The sequence below is a fragment of the Heptranchias perlo genome, chromosome 8 (genome assembly GCF_035084215.1).
Source record: "Heptranchias perlo isolate sHepPer1 chromosome 8, sHepPer1.hap1, whole genome shotgun sequence".
Taxonomy (NCBI): domain Eukaryota; kingdom Metazoa; phylum Chordata; class Chondrichthyes; order Hexanchiformes; family Hexanchidae; genus Heptranchias; species Heptranchias perlo.
The window spans coordinates 46,817,038-46,843,826 of NC_090332.1; the positions used below are offsets into that span (position 1 = coordinate 46,817,038).

Genomic DNA, 26,789 nt, shown 5'->3' on the forward strand with positions numbered 1-26,789 from the left:
CAAATTGGCTATCGCATTTGTCTAAAAAACAAGTGACTACATTTCATGAGTAGTTCATTGGCTGTTGAAGTGCTTTGAGATGTCCTAAGGATGTGAAAGGATTTATATAAATACAGCCTCTTTCACAGAAATATGCCTAATGTGAAAGGATTGCCTTGATCTGGGGTGTCAGAAAGTCTGCCTGGAGCAGTATCAGTTTTACTGCTTTCCTCTATTCTGCAGTTTCCTGCTTTAGTTTTGTGTTTCCACAATACAGCGATGAGACAGGACTCCATGGTGCAAAGGATCATCAGTCTTATGCTTATCCAACCGCCATGAAAAGATTCTAGAAAAGACGCAGTGTGTGAATGATGAAATTACAAGATGAATAACAAGGGTTTGTAAACAAAGGGTGGGTTTAAATGGGGTAACTTCCCAAGAGGGTCCATTCACAAGCGGGGTGCCCCAGGGTTTGAGGCTAGATCCCCTTCTAATTATATTAACAATCTGGAGTAGCGCATAGACAATACACCATCCATTTATATAACGCCTTTATGTATAAAAATATTGCAAGTGGCTTCACAGAAGTGTAATCGGACAAAAATTGACACTTAGCCAAAGAAAGAGATATTAGGAGAGGTGACTTACAGTTTGGTCTAAGAGGTAGGCTTTAAGGCGGGTCTTAAAGGAGGAGAGATTTAGAAAGAGAATTCAAGAGCCTACACAGCTACAGGTGAGGCCATCGATGGTAAGGGGAAGGGATTGGGAGATGCACAATTGGTCAGAGTTGGAGGAATGCAGAGTTCTCAGAGGGTTGTAGGAGGTTACAGAGATAGGGAGGGAGGCTGTGGAGGGATTGGAACACGAGGATGAGAATTTTAATTTGGAGACCTGGAACCAATGTAGGTCAGCGAGCACAGGGGTAATGGGTAAGAACTTGATGAGGGTTAGGATATGGGCAGCAGAGATTTGAATGAGCTGAAGTTTATGGAAGGTGGAGGATGGCAGGCTGGTTAGGAGAACATTGAAATAGTTGAGGCTGGAGGTGAAAATGAGGATTTTGGCAGCAGATGAGTTGAGGCAGGGCCGGAGATGAATGAGGTTATGGAGGTGGTCTTTATGATGGAGCGGATAGGGGGGTCGGAAGCTCACCTCAGGGTCAGTTAGGATGCCGAGGTTGTGAACTGTCGGCTTCAACCTGAGACAGTGGCGGGGGAGGGGGATGGAAATGGTGACAAGCGTATGGAATTTGTGGTGGGGGCCGAAGACAGTGGCTTTGGTCGTCCCAATGTTTAACCAGAGGAAGTTGCAGCGCATCCAGGAGTGGATGTCGAACAAGGCAGAGCCAGTGGAGGGGTCGAGAGAGGTGGTGGTGAGGCAGAGCTGGGCGTCGTCAATGTATATGTGGACCCGACTTGTCACCGAGGGGCAGCGTGTGGATGAGGAAGAGGACAGGGCCAAAGATAGATACTTGGGGGACTCCAGAGGTAATGGTGTGGGGATGAGAAGAGAAGCCATTATTGCAAATGCTGTGGCTATGATTGGATAGGTAAGGGTGGAACCAAGCGACGGCAGTCCCACTCAGCTGTACAACGGTGAGATGTTGGCGGAGGATGGTGTGGTCGACTGTCAAAGTTAACAGAGAGGTTGAGAAGGATGCGGAAGGATTGTGCACCGCAGTCAGTCACATAGGATGCCATGTGACTTTCATTAGGACCGTTTCAGTGCTGTGGCAGAAACCTGATTGGAGAGATTCAAACATGGAGTTGTGGGAATGATAGCAAGAATTTGGGAGGCGCCAACACGTTCAAGGACTTGGGAGGAAAGGGAGATTGTGTATGGGACGGTAGTTTGCAAGGTCAGAGGGGTCAAGGGTGCTTTTTTGAGGAGGGTGTGATGGCGGCAGTTTTGAGAAGGAGAGCGAACCATTTACAATGTCAGCTAACATAGGGTTCAGGAAGGGAAATTGGGTTGTTAGCAGATTAGTATGAATGGGGTCAAGGCAGCACAAGGTGGGTATCATGGACAAGATAAGCTCAGAGAAAGTATGAGGGGAGATGGGAGAAGATCTGGAGAAAAATGTGGGTTCAGGGAGGGATGTGGCAGAGGCAGCTGAACAGATATCAGTCTTAGTTACGCAGAAGTCCGTGAGCTCTTTGCACTTTTTGGAGGTAAGGATGTAGGGGGAAGGGGAGAGGGGTTTAGGGAGACAGTTTGTAGTGGAGAAAAGCAGCCGGGCGTACATTTGCATTCGAGGATGATCCTAGAGTAGTGAGTAGTTTTGGTAGAGAAGAGCAAGGCATGATAGTGCTTGACATGATTCAGCCAGATCTGGCAATGAATGACTAAACCAGTTGTGGTCCAGGTACGTTCAAGTACAATAATTAAGTCCCAGTCATGACTCAACGAAGCATCATGACCCCACTCCTCCCTCAGTGTTCCCTGCTATTTGTAGTTATGTAATCTTCCAGGAGAGACAAAAAAAATCAGACTTAAAAAAACTCTAGGCCCATTTAGGGAAACAAAAATCTCAGAAATCCTCTGTACCCCTAAAGACGATTAAAACAAGTTCCAGAAAATCCCAGTGCCTGTGAGGTACATCCCACTTACCTTTTGTACACAGTGATATTAGCCACAGCAAGGAATTCCTCCAGGTCCTTTTTGAATTGTAGTAGCGAATCTGTACTCAGCACTCAAGCTGGTAACTTGTTCCAAGTATTGACAACCCTCTGTATAAAGCCAAACCTTCTGACAAGTCCTGTGCTTGTATAGCTTATATGCATGGCCCCTCATTATCCCAAACCTATTTAATTTGGAAGTCTTTCCGCACAGACATAGCCTGGTCATCATTTTAAATACTTCACTTAAATCTCTCTGAAGTCTACACTTTTCTAGAGTAAAAAGACTCCGATGTCTAAGCCTATCGTGATAACTAAGGGCTTTTAAACTAGGGATCATTAGATAGGCCCCTCTTTGAACTTTTTACAAGGCCTCTGTATGACCCACCATGTGAAGGGACCAAAACTGGACACAGTATTCCAGATAAGGCCTAACCAGAATCTTGTACAAGGACATTATAGTTCTTTTAGTTTTATACTGAATTGGCTTCACTATACATCCTAGTATTAACTAGCTAGGTATATTTATGTGAGTTCAATGAATGATTCGCCAAACAAATTTTCATTTTTTCAAAGTTTAATCCTTAAAATACTTAAAAACCAAGAAACATCTCTTCAGTTACAGTTCTTGAGTTCAATTCACCACAAATTCCTGTTACAATTCACCACTTTTTATACCTTTGAGTTTGGGGTTAGCCTTGCTCATTGACATTGCCTTCATCTACATTCAATGACTTCTGCCAAATGTGGGCCCATTCCCCTATCACATCTGGATCTGATTGAAATCTTTTTTTCTCATTGAGGTTCCTAACACTAGCACAGATCTTAGAGCCGTCCGTGAACTTGTGAATAGTATTCGCAACACCTTCATCTAGATCATTAATATAGATCGCGAAGAGCATTATTCCAAACACAGGTCCCTGCGGGTTTCCACTAGTAACCGATTTTCACAGAACCACCAATCCAGGATCTGCCCTTCTATCCCATAGGACTCTTATCTGTAGCACCCTGTCAGAAGCTTTCTGAAAATCCAAATACACAATATTGACAGGGCTAGCTTCATCCACGAACCTAGTTACCTTCTCAAAAAATTTAACCAGGCTGGTGAGGTATGACTTTCTTTTCCAGAAGTCATATTGCGAGTCTCCAATAATCCATACGTTGTCCAGGCGGTCATACAGGATCTCTCATAACTTTCCAATAACTGAAGATAAACTAATGGGTCTGTATTTTGATGTGTTGCTCTTTTAAAATATTGGTGCTACATTTGCCTCCCTCTAATCCATCGGAACAATTCCCATCTCTAGTGAACTATGGGCTCATAAGACAACCTCCATTTCTTTGAGCATCCTTGGGTGAATGCCGTCAGGCCCAGCAGCCCAGTCAGATTGGAGACCACTTATTCATTCACATTATATGTCCATTTACTTTGATATTCTCAACTTTAGTGTTAACTATATATTGTATTAATGGTAACTAAGCATCGTCTACTGGAGTGAAGACATGGAAAGTAATGGTTAGAATGTGGAACGTGCTACCACAAGGAGTAGTTGAGGTGACTAGTATAGATGCATTTAAGGGGAAGCTAGATAAACACATGAGGGAGAAAGGAATAGAAGGATATGTTGATGGGGTTAGATGAAGGAGGAAGCTTGTGTGGAGCATAAACACTGGCATGGACCTGTTGGGTCGAATGGCCTATTTCTGTGCAGTACATTCTATGTAATCATTTAAAACCTTTACCATGTTCTGGGAGTTCACTAGTGTTTGCCCTGCAGTGTCCTGCAATGGCCCTAATTAGTCTTTTATTGCCTTCTAAGTCCTAACAAAGCTATATTAAAAAAAACCTTTGGTATTGCTACATTATCCACAATCTTCCTTTCATCTGACCATTTGACTGTTCTAATGGCAGCTTTTGTTGCCTTAAACTGAGCCCAGTATCTATCGCTGTTCTCCTGGAAGTCAGTTTCTTTTACTTTGTAAAAGTATTTTTACTTAAGTCTAATTATTCTTTGCAAATGACCAGTTAGCCACTTTGGTTCTGTTTTGTGAGGTACCTGAGGAGTAGGTGAAGTTTTGTGCAGCAAAAACTTAATAAGAAACTACCAAACTGGATTTAGAAGGGGGAAATTGTTTGAATTTGAGGATGTTACAAAAGAAAAGTGGCACTCCCTATGTTGTAGTTTATTCCGACTTTCAGAAAGCTTTGGACAAAAGTTCCATATGAAAGATTTCTAATTCAAATAAAAGCCACAGGAATCCAGGGTAGAACATGGGACTGGATAAGAAGCTGGTTTTAAAAAAAGGAAAGAGTAAGAGGTGTAATGTCAGAATGGGAGCAGGTGTTGAATGAAATACTGCAGAGATGAGTGGCATCCTGTTTTTTTTTAAATGTGTATAATGGACCTGGATGCAGAAACCAATTCTAAAAGTTTGTAAAATTTCTAGATGACATTAAAAAGCTCAGCAGAAACATAGGATGCAGTTAATGACTTGCAGAAGGATTTCGCATCGAGTGTAAAATAGCAACATAGATGATCAATGGAGAGAATAGAATTAGCGCATAACCTGGGAGTGACAGTAGATGTGTCATTTTCAATGTTGAAATACTACAGAAAAGCAATTCAAAAAACAAATGGAATGTTGGGATATAATGCCAGAACAGTGGTGTATAAATCTAGAGGGTTATGGTATGGCTTTATAATGCATTGTCTGACCATGGAATATTGTGTGCAATTTTAGGTACCATATTTCATTGGAACGGTTGCAGAAAAGTGCAATAAGAATAATCCCAAGTGTAAAGGGAATAAGCTAAGAGAAAAGGTTAGAGAAGATCTATATTAAAAGGTTAAGGGGTTTCACTGAGCTGTGTGTAGTGTTAAATGGTATAGTTTAAATGAACCCAGTTTACTATTTCAAGGCAAGTCAGGTCAGTAGGACAGAGGACATAAATTTATATTAATGAAATATAAATTTAAAAGAGATGCTAGATTTGGAATAATCTGCCAGATAAGGTAGTAGATGTAAAGGTATTGGAGTGTTCAAAACGCACTAGGGTGCTAAGCTGGCTGGGTTGGAGTGCTAGAGATCTCTGGTTTTATAAGCTGCATGGCATTTTCTAATCTTTGACATAAGAACATAAGAAATAGGAGCAGGAGTAGGCCATACGGCCCCTCGAGCCTGTTCCACCATTCAATAAGATCATGACTGATCTTCGACTTCAACTCCACTTTCCTCCATATCCCCATATCCCTTGATTCCCATAGTGTCCAAAAATCTATCGATCACAGTTTTGATTTTACTCAACGCTGAGCATCCACAGCCCTCTGGGGTAGAGAATTCCAAAGATTCACAACCCTTATCTCGGTCCTAAATGTCCAACGACATTTCCTTATGGGAGAGTTAGGGTTCGACAAGCTTCGATAGCCTGCATGGCCTTTTCTTATCCTAACTCTCGTGTTAGATTCCAATAATATACATCCATTGCAATTATAAGCTTACAAGAAACTCTGGTACTGCCTTATTCTGGTTGGTTGGTTTGAGCATTTATTTATAAATAATCAATGGTGTAATAAATGGCTTTAAATGCTTTATAGTACAAACATAAGGAGTATAGTTTTTTTAATACAAAGACTGCAAATGAATAGATGAAAAAACTTACGGAACATATACAATATTTATAATTTATAAACTGGAAGTTAAGACACCTCAAAATTATTGCACTTGCATTTTTTTTCATTTTTTCCTCTTACAAACAATGTCCCGTTACTACTCGACATGTATCTACTCTGGAATTACTTCTCTTGTAACAGAAAAGCCCATCCAAAACTTTGGACTTTTTTTTAAACTAATGTACTATTCTCAGTGTAAAAATTAATTTACAATAACATTGTTACATTGTAAATGTACATAACCAAGATCACTTGCAGTAAACTGTTGCCTAAATATTAACATTTGTTACATTGAAACATTACACTTTATAATAAAGCTGAAGTGGACAGTTAGTCAGCATTTTCTTGTATTTATTTACAGGTGACATTGAAGCTGCTCAGGCAGCAGGCGTGATTGGTAATATGCTACGAAGTTCCAGTTTGTTTGTACATATTACATGCACACAAAGCATTCCATTATAATAAGCACACTGAAAGAGTGCAAAAAATCCTTTACAACTTCCAAGAAGAAACTAGAGCTAACAAGATTGACAGCATCTTGAATAGACTAATGCAATATACTGCAATATTAGAAGTACTTTGAAAGACCTATCACATATCCTACAGTTCTCTGGTATGGTTTTCTACAGTAGATATTAGGGATGTAAATGAAGTTCAAATAATTCATTGTATTGTCAATTTGAAGGATTGCCTTCATTTTGCTTGCATTACATATTTGCACATCAATGATGGAAGGATCAGTGTGTAGGAGTAGATATAAATGATCATAAGACGTTTATGCAAGGGACATCTTTTCTATGTCTGCATTATGTGTGATTTAGTTTTCATTTTTCTCTTCTCCAACTGTCACCTTTTCCTTGTCTAACAAAGATGAGGAGGGGATGCAAACTCCCTCACGATCATATTGCCAACATTTCTTTTTCGACCTTTGAGAGTTTGCTAGCAATCACACATCCCACTTTAGTCAGGAGGGCTAGAGGGCATATGCCTGGGGCTTCTGTATGTGGCCCCTGAACTTTATGGGTTGGCTACCCAACCCATAAAGTCCTGGTGACTAAGTTTCTATTGACACTTGTATTTCTTACTCTGATAGGTTCATCTAGCCTACTAGTTAAGTCTGTAACTTAGCTTGTGCAAAGTATTTTTGTACCTCTAATTGCACAAAATTAATTTTTAATTTCAGTGGCAGTTGGTGAGATGCTGTTATGTATTCTCATTATTTATAGATGGCCTGTGATAATGAATGATACTCAGCTAAGTGAACCATGAAGATGCAAAAGTTAGACACTCCTGGAATAAATCTTCTGTACAGTCATTGTCACATTAATACTGTCCTTTGATCACTTCCAGTGTGACCAGTCAGGTGATTTCACATTTTCCTTTCCCAAATGCAGTATGCTTCAGTATGTTACTCCAGCCTAGGAACAGCTGAAACATACTCAAATGTTGGACCTTTGGGCTGGGATTCAATAACTCAACCAACTTTAACTACCAATAACATTGTGGCGGTTCAGTCAACAGGTGTAGTGTTTATTGTAGGGCACCCATGAGCATCAGTTGGCCCCTCCTGTAGTGAGACATCCCATGTCCTGCAGTATGGTGCATCACCAATCTGAAAACTCAAGGATGGCACTCGGTGAGTGAACGGGTACATTCCCACTTCCTATCTCAATCACTTAACCCATTTAAAAACCATAGGGAAACAAAGATCTTCTTGAATTTGCAATCCAAGTGTCACTAATGCAGCAGTAGATCTTGAAAAACTCTTTACTGCATTGCTATTGTTCTGCTCATTCTGCCCAGCATCACATGCTAGGAGACAGGTAAACAAATAGGTTACATTCTAGATGTGGGAAAAATGATTAATTTTGTTTTTTTGTAAATTAATTACCAAACTCAAGTTCACCTAATTTTTATCCGGGCTGGAGAAACCTCACCCTACTGCTGTTCATCACAATTACTGCTCAAACTAACAATATAAAACAAGTGCCCTAACCAGACTGTTACAGGGTTGGAGAAACATGTTGTTTCATACTGCCCTTCAAAAGGAGTTTTGCATCCCATGACTTGTCTTCATTTACATCCCCAATAGAGAGCAGTCTATGAATTGTTTTAGCCATTTTTTCCCTTTCCCATTCAAAGTAGTAACTGCCCTAGCATGGCTGAAAGATTTCAGTCTTTTTTTTGCAATCTGTATGGATGATACATGCTGTCATCAGTTCAAGTAGTATTTCAACAATATTTGTCACTCTTCAGACTACAACTACTACAATGCAGTCTCATTCTATACATATCTTCTAGTGACATTCATACTAATATGTAAACCATCTTTGATGAAAATAATGATTTCAGACCAGTATTGTTTTTCAACCCAGACAGAATATTTTAAGTACCATTGTAGATGTATACCAAGCTTAAAATTGCATGGAAAGTACCTGCCTGTCTAGGATTAAATATTAAGGCCACAGCAATACAGCATACAAGAAAGGGCCAAAGTCCTCAAATTTTTTTTCATGTCATTTTTCAAACACAACAGATTTGCTAAGACAGTTAGATCTGATGCTTTAAAAAAAAAGTTAAACCTCCAAATGACTTGTGTTATTAGCTAAAAAGGGAGTCATGTTGTCATGGACTCATGAGGTAATATCATTGTATTACCTACAGTAACAGGTCCCCCTTCCCAGTTCAGAGTCAAACATTTAACAGTGGAGCATTGAGTACACAGAACCAGTTCCATCAATTCTCAATTTTAACAGGAATGCTCTGCGAGGGAGCTGCCCGAGTATGAACCAGCCCTAAGGAATCTTTTCCTTGTACCATCTTCTCCCATTGACCGAGGTTGTCCCTAAAAAGCAGAAATGGACACAATAAATTAAAATGCTATCCTCTGTTGCCAAGAGGATAATCTTAATATTATTGAAATTTAACATTTTAAAACAATTTCTGTTCAATAGGTGATGGTAGTGCTTAGGAATTAACTCTCCTCCTCTCCTTGGGATAAAGAACCCAGATCAGGGTAGTTCCTTGGGGTCAGATGGGGTACAGAACTGAACTACATGAATATTCACAAATCCTAATATCACAAAACATAAGATTTCTGCACCAATGTGACTTTGCTATTTCTTGAATTGTGCATCCTTGTGGCTTATCCAAGTCAGTTTACCAAAGTGGTGCCTATTATATAATTTAAAATGTTTTGGCATCATGTCCATTAGAACTGGATTGAGGCTACTGAAAATAATTCCATGCGATGAAGTCCAAAATGATTTGGATGCAAGCTTCCTCTGGTTACTTGTATTGGATTCAGAGGCCCTTCCTTTTGAATTCGGTGAAAGCTCCTCCTCCACCAATCAGATGATCACAATCAAAATACTTAATGTACATAGAGGCTACCTATTTAAAATCTCTAAATTATTAGATGATCTGTTATTGAATAGCAGGATATAGACTGTGTACCAAGTCAACTAGGAACGTTTGAATCTAATGGAAAAACATCTGCAGTCCAGTGTAAAAGAAATCTGAACCAAAAATGTTTATGCTATATACTGCTGGTGTAGCTGTGATGGTGGCTCACCCATTCCCAGATGTGCTGCTTCCTTTTGTGGTGAGAATTGACTTGAATCAAATTGATCTCAATTTCCCCCCATAGTTTATGTAAATGAGATGAATATAATCCTAAATAAAGTTGGAAACCAAAATCTCAAACAAGAAATGGAATTCATGGTTTGAAATACAAAAACATTAAAAGTAATATTAGTTATAAAGAAATGTGTACAGCAACAATAAAATTCTGTCTTAATAATGCAAAGATTCCATGAACGGATGTACATACAGGACTACCAAATGGACCTACTGTTGCAAGTTAATTGAATAGCACTTTTAAGTATGTTAAATAAATATATTTAAAAAATTTAGATGAGTTGGATAGTAATTTAAGACTTATTGATTTGCTGTTGGACAAATTTCATAAACTTGCTAGAAATTTGCAAATTCCAGTATCATTTATCGTCCCTTGAAGATAATTGGCTTTGTCTGAACCAGTGTGGTCCAATAGAAATTGCTGGCTAGCCACAGGCCTTACATACACAAAATGATAAATGTACATTTACTTAAAAAACTTCAGTAAACCAGGAAGTAAAGCACTCAGTGATCACACTCTGTTTTTTGTCTTACCATTTTACCAACAAACTCACAAAAAGGTTAAAGTACATGCAAATATAAGTATTGAGATCACATGCCCAACAATGGTGTCTATTACTCGTTTTTTATTTACTAATCAAAAATACAATTAGCCACATCTGGATTCCCAGTTAGCTACAGGTGGCGAATGTACTGGACAACACTGGTCTAATCTACTAGTGTATGAGTTGGTTCACGCTGAAAACTGTTAAGGCTACAAATTGTCTGGGATACTTCCAGATGAATTCCATTTCTGGACCTTGATGTGACTTTAGGCCGTAGATAGTAACATGCATCCCAAGAACTGTAAAATAGTCAGCAACATAAAATCAGAATGGCAACATTAAAAAAAGTGTTTTATTTCTTTAAGTGATTTTGATAGTGTCTAATAACAATACATGAACTAACATTTTAACCCAGTTATTTCCTTTTACTGTGGCGTATAAGGTTATTAATAGGACAGATTCATATATATCATTGTTCATTCCTGAAATATTAATACCTTTGATAGCAATCAAGATGTATTTTCTGCCAGGTATTAAATGCAATAATCTCAAAGGAGTACACTGAAAGGGGCTGCAAACTATGTCAAAGCCTTAACTGCTATTTGTCCCATTATTATCAGAGTTATCCATCCATTCCTAAAAAGAAAGTGTGCTGCCATTAATAGGTATAAGAAAATATTTGCCTGTTAAGACCTAGTTAATGACCTATCACAAGAAAGTGTATTGCAAGAATGAAATGACAAGATTTGGAAGCATCAGCACAGTACTGACAGAAGGATTCTCTGAGCCGCACAGAATGGGTGTAGGGGTCCCAGTTGGCTATTGCATAGTGCAGCAGCAGGTAACCCAAGAATGTAGACCACGTTAATGACTCACCACTCACAGAAACAATCACCCCAGGAAGCAGATATACCAGAAAAGAATCAGCTAGCCTAACCTCATGGAGGAGCAGTGCAAGATGAGGCTCAGACTCAGCCAAAATGCTGTGAATGAACTGTGCCATTTAGTGCACAATGATTTGCTGCATTAATCAATCCATTAGAACTGCAATAATAGTGACAATGAAGATCAGCCCAGAGTGGTAGCTATAAAAGATGCAGGGGATACAGAAGGTCCACTGGCTCGATTTGCAACCAGCCCTGATATATCTGTGGCTATGCCAGGGCTATCCTGTGATGCAGTCACTCCAAGCAGTACATCTTCTGAGGCAGAATCAATATTGCCAATATTGCAGATCTTTGTGATGGCATGAACAGGACAACAATGAGTGCCAAGTGGCATTTCCTCTGCTGATGGTAGCCATGTCCTCATGATACATACTCATTCATAAAAGCAGAGAATGCAAGGCATCTATGAGTTCTCTGAATCCCTCCTTCGTGGTTGTCTGCAATCTGTTCCAAGAGACTTAATGTCAGCTATGACTGTTTCTTCAAGTATAAATTTCAAAGCATCTATAGATAACAGTGTGGGCATTCATGAGAGATGCTCCCACAGTGACTATGTCTGCTTAACTGACTCTGTCACTGTCTGTCGATGTCACACATGCTGGCATTTGCTTCATCCCAGACACAAGTGCAGGGTAAATTATGACAGCAGTCATATGGGAGATGGTAGTGCATATTTGGGTGTTGGATTTCTTCAAACAACCGTGGGCGTTTTCCCAAGTCCTGTGTAGGGAACCTGGTAACTCCAACAGTGAGCAAGTATCGTAGTGTCTTCTGATTGAAAGCTGTCTCACTGTGGTGCATCTCTGAGCAATTGAGGAAGGCCACTCAACAGCTCGAGACTCCACCAGAATCACCATGTGGTACTTTTCCCTCATGATTACTTTGTCCTTCACCTGGTAATTCCGTTTTTTTACATCAATAAGTGCTAGTTTCTATGCTGGTACCGCAGGTGCTGTTCTGTTGCACTGTGGGATATGTTTGGTTCCCTTTTCTCTGTAAAGAGAGCAAAGGGCACTTAATTAATAGATAAAAGTACTTACCCATTTGTACATTGTAACTACTTTATTAAATGCTTAGATATTACCTCCATGTGGGAGCAGGTGGATTAGGATTCATATGTTCATCACAGAATATAAGATTAATGTTGGACATACAAGGATGTCTGAGCAATCATCCAACTTGATGAGGCACAAGGCCAAGGAGAGTCTCCCTTCCAAATGAATTGCATAAGCATAACTTGGAAAGGAGGGAAAGTCTTTTTTTGGGCACGGGGGATGTGGTGGGGACTGCCACCTTTCACAGTTCTGGCACTGGCATTTTACACCAGCTTTGCCTAGAAACAGAACAATGAGGATTATGACTGAGTGCTAGGGCTCCTAAAGTAATCTTCTATTGCAAGATTGAGCAACAAGTAACAGTTTTAACCCAGTCTCCAGATGTGGCCTTCAGCACAATTTAAAGAAAGTTACCTTTTAAAATCTGACTAATTATTCTCCTCTGTCTGAAAAAAAAATTTGAATTTGTTCCACATATATGGCTGCCATCTCCAGTTAAAGAAAGGGATCTATTTCAATTGTTCATCCATTCATAGTTCTTTTTGACACTGTGATTGATAAAAATTATCTACTTCAATTTGCTCTCTTTATATGGTGTGACAAAAATGAAGCACTTTTATCTATTATGGGTTATTTATTGGATTATTTCTTGCTGGTTACAGCAACACAAAGTTAGAATTAGTTCCTACTAGCTATTTTTGCAGTACCTGTTTGCTTGGCAGGAATGTCTGTGTGGGCAAACACCATTTTGAATTCTATAAATAGATGATCACCTAATCTAGTAATGAGACAGTTTTTAATGTCCTTTTTTCTGTGACATCTTCAAAGTAATTTGGAGCGAAATTTTGGGTGGAATTGCACTAAGACAGCAGTCAGTCTGAAGCCAGTGATAGGGCTAGTCTGAAGGCACATGTCAGCAAATAGCCACGTTAAATGTAAGTGGCTGATCTTCAAGGGTCGGGTTTATGTTGAAGGTCAGTGCAGGAAAAGTAATTTTGTTGGTTTTGACATTGAAGAAAATAGTAAAGTTTGTCATTACTGTAACCATATCCTTTATACTGAGCATTGTTCTTTTACCTGTTTCATGTTCAATAAATTAATCTAGTGGTTTATAGCTTGAGCCACAATCTAATGAATGTATATTTGTCTGCATATTGAAGACAGGATCACATGACATCATGTGATATATTCCAGTAAGTAACTGCAGTGAGGGGATTCTCTGTTTGACCTCTGGGTCTCACTACATTTACCTAGACATTGGGCAGGTAAAGGCGCACTCTATAGTGTGACATTTTTTCCATCTGAGAGCCCTGTTGACAGATGCAACAAACCTCATTTGAATACGATGTTAAAAATGTAATCTGGATCGATGCTTGGTTATAAGGGACTGTGGTACTTTTTACATTTTGTTCATCACAGTTGGCATAGGTTACAGCATTCCACAAAACATACTGCATTTCTCCAAAATGGCACCGTGAATCCAGTCACCTGCTCCCTTAGGGAATTTGCAGCAAGTGGTTATGCCACTTACCCCTTCAGAGTGGTGCTTAGGAAATAACACCTTGAGTAGAGCAGTAATACCTGCTTTAAATTAACTGAATAAAATCTTACCTTACATGGGACAGATAGACGCTGTTGCATTTTCTTTCTTCTCCTTCAGACTTGGGAGGCTAAAATCCCCTGAACTACCAGAAAGAAGCAGGGCTCCCCACCAGTCCTTCGATCTACTTTCATGGTGGTAATGGCCTTGGTAAATTCCTCTAAGGTCTTTGCTTGTGTAAGGGTATTGAACCAGGTATATCTGAGAAGTTCCCTCTGTCTCTTGCTGGAGTCCACCTTTCCATCTGAAGTGAATTGACTAGGTTTGAAGTTTGATATTACAGCCAAAACTGCATTTGAAGCAGGTAGCCATTCTGATTTCAATTTCACATCCTTTAATGACAAAGGAACATCTCAAAGAGATGTCATGTGCAGGCACTGGTAAACCCAGTTTAAGATGTATTTTGGGGAGAGAGGAAAAGTGATGGGCACATTGAGAGAGGATAAAGTTCTTTTGTGCTGATGTTTTTGGTGAGGATTGATTCTATCATCACTGGGCCCTGTTCCATATCAAGAGTAAGGATTTCCTTATGATGACATTTGCATGTTTAGAAGAGTTTTGTTCCTAATATTTCTTGGATGGTTTTCTCTTGCAGGATTGGGGAGGAGGAAACCTGAGATGATTTCCCTTGTTTCTAGCATTTAATCACAAAACAAGACCTTTTACAACATTCTAGACCTAACCAGCCTTTTTAGCTATTTAGGACACTTTTTCTTCAAACTTTTTGGAATTGTTGACAAAGTTAGGCAGATACAAATTTCTGATTCTAATGGAAGGCATTGTGGTTATAACCATAGTTGCCAATAACACTGTCTGCAACTGACAAGAGATTTTGAAGTGAGACTTACTCTGAAGTACTGCTCTTCTTTTTCTTGTAGGAGTAATGTGAATGTGACTTGATGCAAGAGCGGTGTGATGTATGGGGTGATGGGGGTTCTTAAAGGGACAGGCATCTTTTACCAATTTCCATTGTTGACATGTGGTGTTTCTGGTACATGAAGGATATCAAATGAAAACGAATAATAATTTCACATGATTATGGTAACCACATAATTCCATTTGAAAAGTTTCATATCAACGTGAGAGCAGAACTGAGTAGAGTTTTCCACAGTTAATACTGATCGGCATGTTGGACAAAGGATGAAGATTGGTGGTCTCAAGACTATTCTGTATGTCTCTTCATATCCAATGTCTATTTCACTTTGGGACCGTTGGTGATAAGTTCTTACTAGAGCCACATTAGGTGAGCCTCTCTCTACTGGGTCTATTAAGTAGACAAAACCTTAAACATTTTTCCACTTTTCATTTTCTTCTGTATTAAAATATGCTTGTTTCAAATATGGGGTGGGGTGAATTGCAATATCTAATGTATGGATGCAAACTAAGATGGGCAATGATGGAAACACCTACCTGCAAGCTTTTAGGAGTTGAGTGCTCGCTGGGAAGATTTCTGCAAGTATACGATAACAAGGCATGGCTACAGCGTTGTAGAAACCAACCTGTGCAAAAAAAAATTGAGACGGCTACTTCAAACTACCATAAAACCACAAATATATATGAACAGGAGTAGGCCATTCAGCCCCTCAAGCCTGTTCTGCCATTCAATTAGATCATGGCTGATCTGTATCCCAACTCCATCTACCTGCCTTGGTTCCATCACGTTTGCCTAACAAAAATCTATGAATCTCAGTTTTGAAATTTTAATTGACCTGGCCTCAACAGCTATTTGGGGGAACAGAGTTCCAGATCTCCACTACCCTTTGTGTAAAGAAGTGCTTTCTGACATCATCCCTGAACAGCCTAGCTCAAATTTTGAGGTTATGCCCCCTTGTTCTGGACTCCCCCAGAGGAAAGAGTTTCTTTCTATCTACCCTATCAATCCTTTGATTATCTTAAATACCTCTTGATCATCTATATTCAAGGAAATACAAGCCTAGTCTATGCAACCTGTTCTCATAATTTAACCCTTTTAGTCCTGGTATCATTCTGGTGAATCTGCACTGCACCCCCTCCAAGGCCAATATATCTTTCCTGAGGTGCAGTGTTCAGAACTGAATGCAATACTTCACTTGATGCCTAACCAGAGCTCTGTACAGCTGTAACATAACTTCCACCCCTTTGTATTTTAGAGGCAATACTAGCTCGCTTCACAATTTCAGAGGCAGTATCAGCTGACTTCACAATTTCAAGAAGTGGCACGGTGTAATGTTTCAAATGATCAGTGGTGATACCAAACCCCAACACACCAGGAATAGTTGAAGGTTGGTATCATCTTCAGCTCCCCACATTATTCAGTGTCTACCATCCAGAGGATGTTTTTGCAGGTTTATGCCCCCTTGTTCTGGACTCCCCCAGGGGAAAGAGTTTCTTTCCATCTACGCTGTCAACTCATTTGATTATCTTAAATACCTCAATTAGATCGCCTCTTGATCTTCTATATTCAAGGGAATACAAGCCTACTGCATTCAGTTCTGGGCATTGCACCTCAGGAAAGATATACTGGCCTTGGAGGGGGTGCAGTGCAGATTCACCAGAATGATACCAGGGCGTTCCTTTTTCCTGGTTTACCAACTCTTGCTAAGCAAAATTCTTGGCTTCAAAAGGGAAGAAATGCTCAGGTGGGAAACAGTGTCTTACATTCCTAGCTTGTGCTAGCAGGAGTAATGAATAAAGTTTTCTTAGGTGCATTGGCAAATCTGTGAAATAGTGATGTTTCAAGAATGTACACAAGCTAGCAAGAGCATGGAAGAACAACAAAAAGGCTTGGATGACAGCAGAACTTTTCAGAGTGGGTCTAAGACTGGATCATGGCAAGACAGAAGAGAAAGGTTACCCCAACTCAAGATAATTTCACCACTTGCTCAAATTTGAATTACTGTGTTTGGCCCAAAATACGAGCAACCTCAACCTTTAGGTCAAGGCACAATAAAAAGCTTCAAGGGCTGTTTACCAGTAGCACCTAATAAGCAAAGTGATTGGATGAATAGAGAGTGGAAAACAGATGGGCAACATTGATATCCTGCAGATTAATCGCTGTGCTTAGAATAAGGTGATTGATTAAACTAAGATTACCACACTGGGGTATCGCAAGTGAAGCAACTGTGGAAGAGTTTTTTCTGGAGGATGCAAACAAGCCAGCAGATTAGATGTAAACGAGGAGGGCAGTTCTAAATATAGAAATGGATTTTGACATCTATGTAATGGTGGATGGTGATGTTGAAATCTGTACTGAGTTTACAGAGACAGAAATCATATCTGCTGTCACTACAAGAACTGTTAAGTGAGGAGAAAGACATCAACAATAATGGTATGTTTGAATTAGTCAGTCACTCAAGCAAGGTGTTAGCAAACGTGAACAAGAACTAGAAATGTGACGAAGGAGGTAAGCTCCGAAAGCTTGTGATTTTCAAATAAAACTGTTGGACTATAACCTGGTGTTGTAAGATTCCTTATAAATGCATGTTGTTATTGTTGAGTTAATGGTCTTCTTTGTCACAAAGACAGGCCATCCATTAAGCTGCATCTACAAACCAAAACAAGTTGCTCTCAACTCGTATTAGCATCTGGAATACTGCGTAGTTTTGGATATTCTACCTTTGTGCACTGGAAAGGGGTTCAGAGAACAGTGATAGTCATGACTCCCAGATTTGCTCAGTTACGAAGAGAGACACTCAGAACTTCTTTTCACTGGAGAAGACTAAAACATGATCTAGTTCTTAAAGTGCTGAGAGCATGTACATGCAAGCAAGTCACTTAATGTAGATCATGAGTATTAATATGAAGTTAAATCTTGAGCAAGGATGATCAGATTCTGTGCCAAGCAGGATGGTTACTGAAAAGCTGGGTCCCTAGGATTCTCATATCAAGGAAGATTCCCAACACATTCACTTATTGAACAATCCTGATTTTCTGAAGATCAGTTACAACTTCAGAATCAAATCATCATTTACCTGGCTGTCAGGGATTTCATTATCTTTCTCCCTGTCCATCATAGCAATGGGTTGCATTCCCATTTTTTTCATGTCGTCACCCTACAGGAAGAACATGATTCAGATTAAATTAACAAAAATTGGATTTTACAGTTCATTATAACTATCCTACTTTTCAAACAGTGTACAGAGCAGACATTGATTCAAAAACTGAAATTATGAAAAGAATTTATAATAAAACTGTCTTATTAAACTTTTGCCAGCAATACATTTTCCCACTTCCCCGACAAAAATGCTGACTCTTGCTGAGGTATGGCAGCGTTACGGTCCAACCCCCCCTCATGGCCTTGCTGAAGTGGCTGTTCTTCCTGTGCGACCCCAGACAATGAGTGTCAGCAGGATATCAACTGTGAAAGGCATCAGAACTTACCTCAATTCTGTTCTCACCCGATGGCCACAAGTTAACTTTTCAGCAAGGGTCACTGGACAGAAATCAAGGAGGGAATCCTGGCTGATTTTTATTAGGTGGTGCTGGTATACAGCCTTGAAGCTTTTTATTAGCCTACGGGTGGAGTGGCCAACCATAATGCGTCAAGCACCTTACAAGTCAGCTCATATCCTTTCCTTTTAACAACGCACTAGATTTTAAATATCTCTCAGACTCAATAGCCTGTCAATCATAATTGTTTTCCTATAATTTATTCTGATTCCTAAAAATGAACACCTTTGAACATCGCCAACTACTTTATTTAAAAAAAACAACTGTAGGAATAATTATAATGTAATTCTGTACAGCACTAGTCAAGAATATTTAATTCAACTTTTTACACATAACTCAGTTCTCTCTGCTGCTGTATACCTGAGTAAACTTAAGACTTAATAGAATATATAGAAACTTCTGATACATTATTTAATTAAAGTGAACTATTACATAGAAAAATAATCAAACACAAGATTTTCAGGCTTGGTTATGTTGTGTAATTTTTCAGATTCATTTTACAACCAGAATTATGATACCAATAAATTTAAGATTCAGCCAACATTGTAGTCTGAACTGAGAGGTTAAAGTCTGGGTTACTCTGGTGCCACTGGGTGAAAGCTGATGTTCAAGGTTGCACTGTCAGATGGTACTGCTCGAGCATATCTGTGCATATGTGCATGTGAGAAATCCCATTTCCTGATCAAATTTGTGTAGTTCTGCACACAATGAAAGATATTATAGTTTGGATCCAGTTGTTTCCCCCTTCCAATTCAACAACACCATCTCCCCAACATTCCCCCTTCTTTCCTGAAGGTCTGATTCATGCCATTGTATAATTCTGATAAAAAACCTCTACCAAAATGTCACTCCTTTTTAGATGCCGATGTGTATTTTAAGAATTTTCTGATTTTATTTCAGATTTTGTGGCATTTTCAGTTTTTTTACATTCTCAGAGATATAATTCTGCACACACTACCAATTCTCTAGTAGCTAACCCAAAAGATCAATATCTAGGTGTGTGGCTCAGCAGTAATCATCAGCAGGGCACTTTACTATGTAGGGCATCATGGCCCAGCCTGATTCTGTCCTCACTTGATGTTCACGCAGTTACCGAATAGCAATTAGAAGCAAGATCTCTGGCTGATTTTCCTTTCTCTGGCCTAGCAATGCTGATAGCAATCACATCACCCTTCCTGGTGCTGTGTCTGAGATCAGCACAGAATGAGAGTTGAACCTGGGATCTTCCTGGTCTGTCTGGCTTTGTATTACATTGAGTGGTGCCTTTACTCAGAGGAGCTCATACAATCATTTAATTTGTTGTATTGAGATACATGAATGAAATAACATTTTGACATTAGCCACGTGCAGTCTGAGCGAGGGTTCCCAACCCTCCCGGAATGAGCAGCTGTAACCTGATATCGGGGAGTTTCTATCCTGAGCGCTGCCTCCAGCAGCCCAGGAGATCAGCGATTTAGATTTTCTGCCGAAATGGGGGATGGGGGCTCAGGGTGGGTGGTTGAGGGAGAGAAGGGGACTAGAGCTCCAGTGGCTGGGGAGGGGTGGTGGTGGGCAAGAGAGAATGGGGTGGGTGCGGGCATGGGGACTAGCATTTCCATCAGAGCCGGGAGCAGCAGCAGCAGCAACATGGCGTATGGGAGCAGTGCCGAGAGAGGAGCAGCCAGTAATGGGGTAAGTGAAACTTGGGGACCTTACTATGGGTAAATAGTGAAAGATTGTTTCCACTGATGGACGAATGGAAAAGAAGAGGATGGAGACCAAGGATTCTCACTGGAAGAACCAGGGGTAAAGGGAGGAGGAAGATTCTTGAACTGAGGGCTATCAGACCGTGGGATCCTTCACCACATGTGGCTTTTGAGATAGAGACTAAAACTTAATGTAAAAGGGAAAGGGATAAATATTGGAAAAGGAGGAATATAAAAAGGAGCTGGGGGGTAATGGGGATACAGGAGAGAGCGCCAACACTGGGGGCTCCTCCTGTACTGTCATTTCTATAATTCTATGAGAACTCTCTTTTATTGAAACTGAGCTCAGGGAGTGATCTCGAAATGTTGGTGCTGACCTGAGTTTAAGACGATGTGCGCGGTGAGAAGTGCCACAAACACTGAACCCGCTGCCCTTTGTGCAATCGCTTGGTTTGGTTCAGGTTAGTCTTTACCGGCTAGTTTTGATGTGTGAAGAAAAATACAGATCAGTTCACAGATCAGAGTTGTTACCTTCACACGGAACCCGAGTCCAAGGAGATAGAGAGAGAGATTGGGCCTATTAAAAGTGGCATCAACTGGGGAGCCTTGTGATGTGCAGGGGATTTCAGGCTATGGTTTCAGGGTGAATATCAGCAGGTTATAGGATTACTACTAGTTACAGGTAGGATATTGAGGCACTACACCAATTACTAGCAGTTACATATAGACTATGGGCATGATTTTAGCCTGGAAAAATGGGTGGGTTGGGGGCAGGGCGGGGGGACCCAATTGCAACAATTTCAAACCCGCCCATTTCCAGTTTTTATGGGGGTGGGATGAGGAGCAGGCAACCAACCTGCCCTCAGGAGGCAGGTTGATCATTAAAACCTCTCAAGCAGGCTGCAGGCATCCATTTTTCCAGGCTTTGTGATTTTAGCCTCTGGGGGCCGGGATTCCCAGGCCTTCTCCTTCAAGCCGCGAGAGGCGTTGAGAAGGTCCAAAACTGCAGGTAAGCGCCTTTATAGCACTGCTCGTGGGTCCGGAGGAGCAGGAGTGCCCAACAAGCCTACCTGCAGCGACCTCCCCAACAAGCGCGACTCCCCCCACCCCAGCCAATGTTCCCTGAACCCGACCCCCCCCACCCGATGACCTCCATTGCCCACCAATACCCTCCCTCCCATCCAACCAAAGACTTACCTCTTCCTTGCTCTTCTCCCGTCCGACTGAGACCAGCCTGTTAATCAGGCCAGCCTGTCGGGCAGGAAACCTTAAAAAATATAAAAGTAGCCCTTACGTCAAAATCGTAAGGACTTTCGGGTTTCCCGTCCACAATTCGATCCCTCTGCCCCCTTCCCGGCTCCTGGCTAAAATTATGCCCTATGTTATTCTATTACTGTTAGTTATGAGGGAAATCTGAGTGTTACCAGTATTACTATTAGTTATCAGTGCAATTTCAGTGAGTTACCATTAGTTACTGGTGGAATCGAAGTTCCTCCCATTTCTAATTTCCCCTTTGTAAATCGCTGCCCCTTCGATTTCCCCTTTTCCCCGCCCTTAGTTTCCCCTCTTCGAAACCCAGAAGTCCTTACGATTTTGACGTAAGGGCATCTTTTATTTTTTTATGGTTTCCCGCCCGACAGGCCGGCCTGATTGACAGGGAGGCCTCCTGGTTCTTGGAACTTCTCACACACCAGCTGCTGGCGCAAAACCACGAGCAAAGATACTCAGTTACAGGGGACCCAACCTTTATAACGGTAAATGCAATAACATTTATAGATGTCACGTGATCAGATGTCATCTGGTCAGAACATCACGTGATCAAACCTCCTGAAATACCTCCAACCAGAGTTGGCAACCCTAGTCTCCGCTGGATTTGGTAGTACAAGGGTCACACCTGTTGCCTTGACTGTCAAGTTACATTGTTGATGTACAAATGGAATTAAATAAACTTTGAGCTCACTGTCTGCAGTAGGAATGTTTTATTTAATTTTGTTCCTGTGATAGATTTTTTTGCTTTAGTATCAATCATAAGACTACAATATAATGTGCATTTTGTGCATCAATGTACAAAGTAATGAGTGTTGAGTGCAACATGATGCAGAATGATCTGTGCAGTGTTCAATCGCCCATTCACAAAGAACATATTTTAACGTATCCAAAACTAGGGACCATAAATATGATAGTTATTAATAAATCCAATAAAGAATTCAGGAGAAACTTCTTTACCCAGAGAGTGGTTAGAATGTGGAACTTGCTGCCACATGGAGTAGTTATGGCAAATAGCATAAATGCATTTATGGGGAAGCTAGATAAGCACATGAGAGAGAAAGGAATAGAAGGATATGCTGATAGTGTTAGATGAAGTAGGAAGGGAGAAGGCTCGTGTGGACCATAAACACCGTCATAGACCTGTTGGGTCAAATGGCCTGTTTTTGTGTTGTAAATTCTATGTAACTAAAAGCTGGTATAAATAAGACAAAATCTTTTCTTTTCTTTAATTTGAAACTTTTCAGCTCAGCTAAACGAATGCCTTAACTGTACAACAATTTTTAGTTTGAAATTCACACCTCTAGGGTATGAAACTGGCATAAAAATCATTGTAAAGTACAGCAGAATTTCACTCCTGTTTGACTGCATTGCTCCACTCAGCAAGACCCACTCAGCTGGGTAGTTCAGCAGGGCGCAGCAATATTTCAGTTCCAGTCTTACAACTGGTCAAAAACAGATCTAAAAACACAAAGTGATACATTGATCACAGAAATCAATCCGAAATCCCGGACCTCAAAGTTCTATAACTTCAAACTAATAGCTTTCCATCTCTTCATTCATTTCTACAAAAATGCAGGTTAAACCTTAGAAGATCTTTGCAATGACCTAGGTGATGTCTTCAGACTATTATCTAGTTTATTATTAAGTAAATTAGAACAGACATATACCTCGCCCCAGAATTCAGCATAAATATCATTGGTTGTTGCCTTGGTAACTGGCCATAATTTGGTGACGGAGCAGAGATCACAAGCTGTCATCATTAGACCAATCACTCTGTCTCTGTTGGAGAAAAAACAAAATAAAACTGATGAATAAATGAGCTTAAAAGATTCTGTTCAGTTCCTTACTTGTTTGATATCACTAAATTCTAAGAACTTTTTCCATTAAGAGCTACTTTTATTTTTTGCACATTTCTATTCACTCAGCAGAAACAGCTTCCCTCACCAAGTACAACCTGGTGCTTCTTAATGTCCTCTCATAAGGGTCTTTCACACAAACAAGGGAATTGGATATTGGGCTGAATGGCCTCATATACTAAATTTTCTTTGATTCTATGAACAGGGGCACGCGGATGGCAGATTAACGAGAACACATTCAGGTTTTCCTTATGAGGAAAGACTAGAAAATTTAGAAGAAGTTTAGGAGATCGGATAAAAGTTTTCAAAATTATAATAGGTTCTCATCAAGTAAATTGGCAAAAATTACTTTGACTGGTCAGTGAGTTGGTAAGTAGAGGGCATAAATTTAAGATCACTAAAAGAATGAAGAGAGGGATTAAGAAACTTACTTTTTTTTTTAAACACAAAGGGTTGTTAGGACATGGAATTCTCTGCTAGAAACAGTGGTGGAAACAGAATCCATAACAGAATAATAGATTTTAAAATGGAAATGAATAAATATTTGACGATGAAAAGATTAAAAGGGTACGGGGAAAGGGACTAGGTGGACAGCTCCTTCAGAAAGGTGGGACAGGCTAATGGGGCGAATAGACGCCTCCTGTGCTGTATAATTCTGATTCAAGGTGATCCCTGCTCCATGGAGACAGATTGCACAGTGGCCTAGTCAGATACTGGCAATACTCATCTCAACTGTTTCAAACAGATCTGAGTGATGGGCAATTTTGCACTTTGAACACCTGACTTGAACTGTGGGAACTCAGCTCTTTATAGCTAGGCTACAAGGGAGTGCTCAAACCCTGCCATACCTCTCTTATAATTTCTACAATGGTTTCCTCAGCATGAAGCTCCACTTGCTTGGATGAGTGCAGCTCCAACAACACTCAAGAAGCTCGACACCATCCAAGATAAAGCAGCCCGCTTGATTGGCACCCCATCCACCACCCTAAACATTCACTCCCTTCACCACCGGCGCACTGTGGCTGCAGTGTGTACCATCCACAGGATGCACTGCAGCAACTCGCCAAGGCTTCTTCGACAGCACCTCCCAAACCCGCGACCTCTACCACCGAGAAGGACAAGAGCAGTAGGTACATGGGAACAACACCACCTGCACGTTCCCCTCCAAGTCACACACCATCCCGACTTGGAAATATATCGCCGTTCCTTCATTGTCGCTGGGTCAAAATCCTGGAACTCCCTTCCTAACAGCACTGTGGGAGAACCGTCACCACACGGACTGCAGCGGTTCAAGAAGGCGGCTCACCACCACCTTCTCGAGGGCAATTAGGGATGGGCAATAAATGCTGGCCTCGCCAGCGACGCCCACATCCCGTGAACGAATAAAAAAAAAAGCTACCATAATGATTCAATAACTTACAACTTTAGTTTAAATATAGAAGACATTTACCTGTGTCCTTGATCACTGAGGTTCAACGCTCCTGCCTGTAGCAGGTCATCTAACTGTTTTCTGTTTCCAAAATATAGTGCAAGATCAGTGGCGATGATGGCTTTTCGAATGATCTCTAGCAACTGTTCATAGTCATCAGAAGTCAGATTGGCGAAAATATTATGCCCTTCCAACTGGTGGAAAGATAGAATTCAATAAACAGTACAGAAACTAGTTTTAAGCTTTGCCACTTTATTGAAAATGACAAATACTCCCATTCACTTTGTTGTTCATGTCTCACCTGGGGAAGGTCGCTTTGGCTCAAATGTCTCTGGAAGAAAAAGTTGAGCTAAATGCAGTCAGAATATATAGATACATATACAAACAATGGGGAAGAATTATTCTTCCACTTTTTGTACCCAGCATCAAACTCTCCTATGTCATGTGTAGTATGGGTCAGAGACAGACTTCCGTCGGATTTGGTGCTACCGATTCTCTGTCAATGGCACTTGACATCTTGATCTGTCGGAAAGCATCTTCAGCCAACTTTATCTCTGCTCATGACTTCCTTAAATCTACTAAACACAACTTTATTGAAATGATGTGTCAACTGCTGTGGTACTGCACCTTTGGTTTCTGTTTCTTCTGATCCCTTGCCAGAGCTTTCTCTCATAACTGCTGTGATTCTTCCTTTTCACTTCTCTTGCATCCTGATGGCATAGTAACTAGCTTTCCTAAAGAGAAGACTGATCTGTTTGGTTCACTTTTTTTCTCCAACTCTAAATTCGATAATCTTGTTAAAGAACTTCCCTTCACTGTTCCATTCTGTTCTATCAATATGATCGACATTAAGCTTTATCTCACCAATTTGTTGGATCCTCTGCTCCTGGACCCCAATAAGAACTCTAGTTGTGATGCACACCTCCCCATGGACCTTAAAATGTGTATCTCTGAATTGTCTCCATCCTATGTCATCCTTTGAATTTTTCTTACTTTCAGTCTACTTTTCCTTAAAAATTTGCTCATTTTCACAATATCCTTATGAAAGATGGTTCCATTCAACCTTCAAACCTCTGGGCCAACTGAACTTCCATTCGTACTCTCTGAAGTTATAAACCTGCTATAAAATCAAATTATCCATCACCTTGAAAGTTCTGGCCTAATTCATTATCATCAGTATGGTTTTCAGCATATCTATTCAGCTGGTGCCTTAGGTACCCGTATTATGCACCTTTGGAATCCTGCTCTTGAACACTTTCGATTAATCTGGTCATTGCCTTGGATATTTCCAAAGCTTTTAACAGGGTCTGGCAGTGTGCACTTCTCCATAAGTTACCATCAACATATGGCCTAAAGCCAAAGCTATATTCATAGGTATCCAGTTTTCTCTCAAATCACTCTGATGGAGTTGAAGCTTATTCTCTGTCTCTATTTTCATTAACTCAGGGGTTTCCTAGGGCTCGTCTTCTCTCCAATCTATTCTTTCTTCATAACAATGACCTCCTTGACCCATCTTCCAACCTTATTCCTTTTTAAATTCATCAGCTTTTGTCAGATAACAGGCCCTCAGTGCACACAACCTCCAGTGCTAAATCACAACATCTTGATCTTCTCCATGCCCTTCAATGGGGGAATGAAATATTGTTTCTTCAATTCTTCTAAGATAGTGTTTCTTCAGGTCACTCAAAGGTCTAACTAACAGCTGTAATCTTCTACTTTGAGGGCTCCACCTATAGCCCCTCTTCATTTATTATTTGACCTCCAATGAAACTCTTCCATTTTTGAAACTGCCTCAGTGAAACTTAGTTTCCACTTTTTGTGAGAAATACATCTGCATTCAACAACTTTTAGGTCTCTACAAACCCAATTCTGTCCTAGACTTGAATGTTGCTCCCATAACTGGGACACTGTTTTAGCACCTTTCTCACTTTCTTAATAGGACACAAGAAAAGGGCTGTTGTCTCGCAATCTCTCTCTCTGTTACAACCTTTCTTGCCAGTCTCTAGTTTATCAAAACTATTGTGATCAGCGCTTCTCAAGTTTTTTTTTTATCTTGTTCTTCTAAACT

General features: G+C 40.4%; 1 protein-coding gene across 1 annotated transcript in view; it reads right to left on the bottom strand.

Annotated features, from left to right (window-relative positions):
* Positions 1 to 5,814: 5,814 nt before the first annotated feature.
* The window catches only part of pde10a (phosphodiesterase 10A), a 368,098-nt gene continuing 347,123 nt past the window's right edge, over positions 5,815 to 26,789 (bottom strand). Inside the window, exons 18-22 of the mRNA XM_067989084.1 lie at positions 24,743 to 24,915; positions 23,104 to 23,215; positions 18,005 to 18,085; positions 15,465 to 15,553; positions 5,815 to 9,113 (exon numbers count right to left, since the gene is read on the bottom strand). Coding sequence (XP_067845185.1) covers positions 9,005 to 9,113; positions 15,465 to 15,553; positions 18,005 to 18,085; positions 23,104 to 23,215; positions 24,743 to 24,915 — 564 coding nt within the window. The 3' untranslated portion in view covers positions 5,815 to 9,004. The remainder of the gene's footprint in view (positions 9,114 to 15,464; positions 15,554 to 18,004; positions 18,086 to 23,103; positions 23,216 to 24,742; positions 24,916 to 26,789) is intronic.